At 41.8% G+C, this 8781-nt stretch overlaps 1 protein-coding gene across 2 annotated transcripts in view; it reads left to right on the forward strand.

Annotated features, from left to right (window-relative positions):
* Positions 1-8215, forward strand: part of LOC124043950 (transmembrane protein 163-like) — a 123017-nt gene extending 114802 nt beyond the window's left edge. For both annotated transcript variants that reach the window (XM_046363120.1, XM_046363121.1), the window contains exons 6-8: positions 4249-4360; positions 5407-5548; positions 8053-8215. In XM_046363120.1, coding sequence (XP_046219076.1) covers positions 4249-4360; positions 5407-5548; positions 8053-8113 — 315 coding nt within the window. In that variant the 3' untranslated portion in view covers positions 8114-8215. The remainder of the gene's footprint in view (positions 1-4248; positions 4361-5406; positions 5549-8052) is intronic.
* Positions 8216-8781: the final 566 nt, after the last annotated feature.

The following is an 8781-nucleotide window of genomic DNA, read 5'->3' on the forward strand; positions in this document are numbered from 1 at the left end:
AAACATTAAAACGTAGACCTAATGATAAAACAGATGCATTTGCCTTTGGTAAGAAGATTACATAGCAGCATAATATATTTATATATATTTATTTTACTTTTATTATATGGGCCTAAATCATGATCATATTGCAGGGCATGTCTCTCCTCTGCTACACAATAAATATTAGGCTACTATTTATCCATTGTTCATTCAATAGCCAACCATGCCTGAAAGTAAATAGACCGGTAGCCTATGACAGTATGGGTAGTCTACAGTATTGCTGGGTGATCGGAGCGCGACATTATAGACTATTTAATCCCAGGCGAGGTTAAAATCCCAGGCGGGGTTGTAACATGGCTCTTGTGAAAACATGCGTATATGTTGACAGTTTGATTAATCCTAATAATTTGGAACATGCAAATCCTACAATCTCCACGTACGCCTGAATTTTGTAAGAAATGTACATGAGAGGTTATCCATCAACCGGACAGGATTAACTGGCCTGGGTCCTAGTTAGACACCAAGTATGGTGGATAGGGGTCATTGCTCCCAATTCAGACTGGGGAGGACTGGGGGGTAGAGAGTGATCAGGCAGATGGCCTCATTTGGTGTGTGTGTGTGTGTGTGTGTGTGTGTGTGTGTGTGTGTGTGTGTGTGTGTGTGTGTGTGTGTGTGTGTGTGTGTGTGTGTGTGTGTGTGTGTGTGTGTGTGTGTGTGTGTGTGTGTGTGTGTGTGTGTGTGTGTGTAGCAGTGTATGGATGTGATTCCTATCATGTCCACCCTACTGCTCCCTCAGAGTGCCCAGTGAGTTTGAAGCCTCATTAAAAATGGAGGAGGGATATTGGTTTCCCAGCTGCTGTGTGGGAGAGGACCTTTAATTTGAACCAGGGGAAAACAACAGAAAGAAAGCAAGAGAACGAAAGACACCTTCTGTATTTCCTCTCTCTCTCTATCCCTTTCTCTCTCTTTCCCTCCCTCTCTCTTTCCCTCTCTCTCCCTCTCTCTCTCTCTCTCTCACACACACACACACACACACACACACACACACACACACACACACACACACACACACACACACACACACACACACACACACACACACACACACACACACACACACACACACACACACACCAGTCTCGCAGCCAGTAGTTGTTTAAGTCTGAACACGTCAAGGGAAGACAAGATATCTACACATTAGAGGGAGGAACAAAAATACGTGTTGTTCAGTTTTGATGCCAGACTGCAGTTTGACCTTATACTGTAAAGGCTTGTGATGTAAAGAATGACGCTTTAACAAACTAACACACTGCTGTCAAAATTGTGAACCACACATTCAAAACGGAATAGATTTCAGCCTTGTGCCTTTCAAACACTGCTGATTGCAATTTCAGCTGAAAGGCTAAGCAGGTGTCTTGTTTTAGACTTGTTAGTGAACACACACATATATTACAGTATATATAGGTAGAGCTCAGAAAGACTCATTTTGGAAATGGAACAAGGAAGATGGGTTCGTGGAGGGAGAAGGGTGGTAGGGAGAGGGCGGATGCGTGGAGGAAGACAAAGAAGACAAAGAGCTGTTATTTCAGATGAAATAAGGGCTACACTTATAGACCATGTCGTGAACCATGGTCTCTCATTGAGAGAGGCAGGGTTGAGGGTGCAACCCAATCTGCAAAGATCCACAGTGGCATCTGTAATGCAAATTTTCCATCATGCAAACAGGTGAGAGTTACATCCTTACAGTAAATGAAAACATTACAGGAATCTATTTTGTATTGCAATTATAGAATATTTACACAGATATATATTACAGTAAGTTTGACTGTAAAATATATTTTTACAACAGGACCCAAAGGCTGCCCTCAACAGGGGGAAGAGGAAAAATATTTTCAGATGCGCAGGAAAATGCTATTGTTGACCTGGTTGTTGTCAACAATGCAATAAAACTGCGGGAGATTCAAGATAGAGTGCTGGCTGATAATGATATATTTGAAAATGTTAATTCTGTCAGCACAAAAACTATTGCTCGAGTCCTAAAGAAACACCAAGTTACAATGAAACAGTTATACACAGTACCGTTCGAGAGAAACAGTGAACGCGTAAAAGAGCAAAGATACCAATGTCCAGGTAAGACGTCTGAGGTTACGTACACAGCTATACAAAATATTTACAGTAAAAAAAAAACACTAGCATTTCTACAGTAAAACTGTGCACTTACTGTTTTTCAGAGAGTAATGGAGGTGGAAGCACTGGAAAGACCATATTCATTTGTATTTATCGATGATGGATTTAACCTTGCCAAAACACAGCGCAGAGGAAGGAATGTTATAGGTCAAAGGGCCACTGTGGAGGTTCCAGGCCAAAGGGGGGGAAATATCACCATGTGTGCTGCAATGGCCAATGATGGTTTGCTTCTCAACACACCACTCATTGGCCCATACAACACAGAAAGGCTTATAGCTTTCCTAGAACAGCTCTATGCTCAGCTAGTGCCAGCAGAACAGGGGGAGCCAGTAAGAAACCCCCAAGTTTTTGTCATAGTTTGCGATAACGTTGCTTTTCACCACTCTGCAGCTGTCACAGATTGGTTTGCAGCACATCACAGATTTATGGTTTTGTACCTGCCTGCATATTCACCCTTCCTCAACCCAATAGAGGAGTTTTTCTCTGCCTGGAGGTGGAAAGTGTTTGGTCACCACCCACATGACCAAATGTCTCTTTTGGAAGTCATGCGTGCCGGATGTGAGGACACGAGTCCAGAGGACTGCCAGGGGATGGATAAGGCACTCCAGAAGGTTCTTCCCCAGGTGCATGGCAAGAGAAAACATCAGATATGATGTTGAAGAAAACCTGTGGCCTGATGCTAGAGAGAGGCAGGATTAGCCCCTCAAATATTTGTTCGAATTACAGTATGTACTTTTAGTTTCTACCTTTTTTTTCTCATTACTGTAATTCCGTAAATTACTACAGACTATTGAAGCAAACTGCTAATTTTCATTTACCTTAAAGAATTGTTATGTTCTAAAAAAAATAATAAATCATGTGAAAGAATGTCACTCTTTTCTTTGAAGAAAATATGACTTTGTATGAAGTCACTGAAATTGTTCAAACTGTAAAGATGAAAAGTTAGTATTTTCTGTATTGGTATTGTCAGGACACGGTTACAAACCCGGGTCTCCGGAGTGAGAAACAGTCACTTAACCAACTGAGCCACGAATAGTCGGCAGAACCCAGAAGATGAGGCAGACACAGCAGTACTTGAGACGGTGTATTTAATGAAGTAAAAAAAGTGAAGTTCTTCAGGAAAACATGTAACTCCACAACCTCAAAAGGAATCCTACAAGAACAAAGGTAATCCTCCAAGACAAAAAAGGTAAATCCACAAGGTGGAAGGTAAAGCACAAAAAGCCTCAAAAGATACTCAAAAAACAAACAAACAAGAACAAAAAACAGAATTCCACAAGAGAGTCCACCGGGATCAACAAGAGTTCTCAGAGTACTAGGGCTGGGTGCTAACATACAAACACAGAGCAAAGAACAGAGGAAAACAAAGGGTTTAAATACAATCAGGGGAAACGAGGCACAGGTGCAAATAATAATGGGGAGCAAGGGAAAACAAAAGGTCAAAAGGCACAATGGGGGCATCTAGTGACCAAAAACTGGAACAACCCTGGCCAAATCCTGACAGGTATTTGATGCTAGTGTTTTTACTCTCAGTGTGTTCTGAGTGACAGTGTGTGTTATCTCAGTGAGGGTTGTGCATAGAGTTTGGCTGCACTGAGCGTGTTTTGAGCCATGTGTTAAGAGTTGTGTTGCTTGGAATGAGTTTTGCAGGTGATGTGAACTGTTTAGCTCAGGTGACTGTTGGTAATGCAGACTGTAGTTAGAGTTTTGCACATGTGACTCCAGTTGTGCCCACTGTCGTTTAGCAATCGAAAAAAAACTGTAACAGTAACAAGATATGTGGCATATTGCATCAAGACAACATGTCTACACTAAGCTGATTGTCATCTCTTTGTTTTACTAATACTCTAATACTGTATCATGTGTTTGTAAAGCAGTGTGTTATTACCAGGCTCCTCACAAATGTAATGACCTTGTGGAGAGGAGAGGCACCTGATCAGGCCTCTGATCCTGGTTGTGCAATATTAATGATACTGCTGAGGACAAGAGCACCCTTTGACTCATCACTCTATATTTACTACTTTTTCCCCTTTTTATTCTCTCCCCTCTCTCTCCCCTCTCTCACTTTCTCTCTCTCAGGATGACTTCCTCTTCAGTGTGTCTATTGTCAGTGGGATTGTATGTATCATCCTGGCTGTGTTCAAGTTCCTGCTGGGGAGAGTGCTGACCAGTAGAGCCCTCATCACTGACGGTAGGCTGGGAAAGACTGACTCACATGTCCAAATTCCAAACACACACGCGCACACACACACACACACACACACACACACACACACACACACACACACACACACACACACACACACACACACACACACACACACACACACACACACACACACACACACACACACACACACACACACACACACACACACACACACACACACACACACACACACACACACAGACACTGCACACACACTTGCACTCACAAATACTGAGGGCTTGCACAGCATGCCTTGTTGAACTGAAGCCAATTAAAGTAGAGATATAAGGCCTGGTGCCAGAGAGGTGAGAGAAATGGAAGAGAGGCGGAGAAACAAATGATGGTAATAAATAAGAGCTGGAGGCGACTGGTGTACGTGGTTCAGCTGTAGACGCTCCGCCCCTTCCCTCCATCCCCCTCCCCTTCTAGACTCCTTCCTCTCTTTATCTCTTGTCTTTATTGTTTTTTGTCTCTGTCTCTGTCTCATGCTCTCCACCCTGTCTCTCCCGCAGGCTTCACAACACACACAGCAACAATCCAATAAACCTGATGTTGCTGTTCTGCTTTCAGACCGTCCACTTATCTCCCACTAGACATATATGGAGGCAGGTGCTAGATCGAAGCACATGACTGACTGTTTAGAAAATGGTCTCTGTCTTTCACTCTGTTTCGGGGGTGCAGGGGAGCTCACCTGCACTGTTACCACAGGCATTGGAATAATCAAAGATGTTTGACTCTGACTGACTGGCTTTGCATGTCAGATATTCAGAATTGAGTAGCTTCGTATATTTTAGTTCTAAAAGAGTGAAAGAAAAGGAAACGTCATTGTACAGATTTGTATGATAGCCAGGTAAATGCACATGCACATAAACTCAGACTGCTGAATGAGAACACACCTGGTTTGTTTTATCAGATGTGAAAAGGTAGATGTTGTTGTTTATTATAGCCCATCTCCTTTACTTTGCCTAATCAACATGTTCCATTTTCCCTCTTGTGGTTATTGGTGTGGTTCTTCTCTGTGGCTGTAGCTTTTAACTCCATGGTGGGGGGCATCATGGGTTTCTCCATCCTCATCAGTGCTGAGGTGTTCAGACACCACCCTGACGTCTGGTACCTGGACGGATCCATCGGCGTCATCATCGGACTCATCATCCTCGCTTACGGTGTCAAGTAAGAGACATGTAGCCTACAAACACACACATACAAATGCAAACAGACACACAGACACGCTCACAAATGTAAACAGACAATCACATGTCAGACAGTCACATGACACACCTGTACACACACACATATTATGCACTCATATTATGCACAGACACCCACATACCCATTATATACTCTATTATATTCTATTGTATATCCATTATATACTGTATTCTATTCTATTCTATTATATACCCATTATTTACTGTATTCTATTCTATTATATTATATACCCATTATATGCTGTATTCTATTCTATTATATACCCATTATATACTATATTCTATTCTATTATATTATATACCCATTATATACTATATTCTATTCTATTCTATTATATACCCATTATAAACTGTACTCTATTATATTATATTATATACCCATTAAAAACTGTATTCTATTATATTCTATTATATACCCATTATATACTGTATTCTATTATATACCCATTATATAATATATTCTATTCTATTATATTATATACCCATTATATACTGTTGTAACAACGTTCGTTTGTCGAAAGAGAGTCGGACCGAAATGCAGCGTGGTGTTACTCATGTCTTTAATGAAATTAATGACGATACATGAAATAACGTAATATACAAAAAAACAACAAAACGGAACGTAAAAAACCTAATACAGCCTGTCTGGTGAACAACTACACAGAGACAGGAACAATCACCCACAAAATACACAGTGAAACCCAGGCTACCTAAATACGGTTCCCAATCAGAGACAACGAGAATCACCTGACTCTGATTGAGAACTGCCTCAGGCAGCCAACCTATGCTACACCCCTACTCAGCCGCAATCCCAATGCCTACAAAACCCAATACGAAACACAACATTTAAACCCATGTCACACCCTGGCCTGACTAAATATATAACGAAAACACAAAACACTATGACCAAGGCGTGACAACTGTATTCTATTATATTATATACCCATTATATACTATATTATATTATATACCAATTATAAACTGTATTCTATTATATTCTATGATATACCCATTATATACTGTGCTCTATTATATTATATATCCATTATATACTGTATTTTATCATATTCTGTTATATACCCATTATAAACTGTGTTCTATTCTATTATATACCCGTTATATACTGTATTCTATTCTATTCATTTTAAACTGTATTCTATTCTATTCTACTGTATCTTAGTCTATGCCGCAATGACATTGCTCATCCATATTTGTATATATTCTTAATTCCATTCCTTTACTTAAATCAAATCAAATTCAAATCAAATCAAATGTATTTATATAGCCCTTCGTACATCAGCTGATATCTCAAAGTGCTGTACAGAAACCCAGCCTAAAACCCCAAACAGCAAACAATGCAGGTGTAAAAGCACGGTGGCTAGGAAAAACTCCCTAGAAAGGCCAAAACCTAGGAAGAAACCTAGAGAGGAACCGGGCTATGTGGGGTGGCCAGTCCTCTTCTGGCTGTGCCGGGTAGAGATTATAACAGAACATGACCAAGATGTTCAAATGTTCATAAATGACCAGCATGGTCAAATAATAATACGGCAGAACAGTTGAAACTGGAGCAGCACAGTCAGGTGGACTGGGGACAGCAAGGAGCCATCATGTCAGGTAGTCCTGGGGCACGGTCCTAGGGCTCAGGTCCTCCGAGAGAGAGAAAGAAAGAGAGAATTAGAGAGAGCATATGTGGGGTGGCCAGTCCTCTTCTGGCTGTGCCGGGTGGAGATTATAACAGAACGTGGCCAAGATGTTCAAATGTTCATAAATGACCAGCATGGTTGAATAATAGTAAGGCAGAACAGTTGAAACTGGAGCAGGAGCATGGCCAGGTGGACTGGGGACAGCAAGGAGTCCTCATGTCAGGTAGTCCTGGGACATGGTCCTAGGGCCCAGGCCAGTTGAAACTGGAGCAGCAGCATGGCCAGGTGGACTGGGGACAGCAAGGAGTCATCATGTCAGGTAGTCCTGGGGCATGGTCCTAGGGCTCAGGTCCTCCGAGAGAGAGAAAGAAAGAGAGAAGGAGAGAATTAGAGAACGCACACTTAGATTCACACAGGACACCTGAATAGGACAGGAGAAGTACTCCAGATAAACAAACTGACCCTAGCCCCCCGACACATAAACTACTGCAGCATAAATACATAAATACATAAATGTGTGTGTATTGTGTGTATTGTTGTGAAATTGTTAGATATTACTGCACTGTCGGAGCTAGAAACACAAGCATTTTGAGACACCCGCAATAACATCTGCTAAACACGTGTACATGACCAATAAAATTTGATTTGATTAGCCATAAATAGGAACAAATATTGACACGTGCACATATGCACACACATTCCCCCATGGGGAAAATAAAGTATTTATCTTATCTTACATTATACACAGTCAATCATCTAATGTCTTATGACACATCTTGTCTGCTCTTGTATCCCACAATATATCTGTCTTCTCTCCCTTCAGACTGCTCCTGGACATGGTACCCCGGGTGAGACAAACCAGGAACTACGAACGCTTTGAGTGAACGCTCCTAGGACCAGGGTTACACCTGATGCACCCCCTTCCACTTCTCCTCCCCGCCCCTCCTCTCTTTCTATCTCACACACACACACACACATAAGCACACATAAGCACACATAAGCATACACACACACACAAGCACGCACACGTAAGCACACACACACACACACACACACACACACACACACACACACACACACACACACACACACACACACACACACACACACACACACACACACACACACACACACACACACACACACACACACACACACACACACACACACACACACACACACACACACACACACACACACACACACACACACAGGCCCTAGCCTGGAGAGACTCTGAGGGCAAAATAGTAAAAGACATTATGATGTTGTTGGCGTGTTGGCCAACCTCTCAATCAAGGTTTTTCCACCTAGCCACCCTCTTCTAACTATTTGTCTTTACCTCCTGTCCATCATTATTACTATCCAGAAAGAGGGAATGAAGAGGTGAGAAAAAGGATTACGAAGAGGCTGGCATTAACGGCTGGTTAAAGCATTTGTTTGCCATGTGTATCTGAACCCACTGACCTAGAACCCCTGGCATTTTGAGAGGCACAAGATCCTTTTCATATTGCCCAAACCTTTTTTATGTTCCAACCCTGATTAGTGTAAACTT

This window comes from Oncorhynchus gorbuscha, linkage group LG09 (genome assembly GCF_021184085.1).
Source record: "Oncorhynchus gorbuscha isolate QuinsamMale2020 ecotype Even-year linkage group LG09, OgorEven_v1.0, whole genome shotgun sequence".
Lineage (NCBI taxonomy): Eukaryota > Metazoa > Chordata > Actinopteri > Salmoniformes > Salmonidae > Oncorhynchus > Oncorhynchus gorbuscha.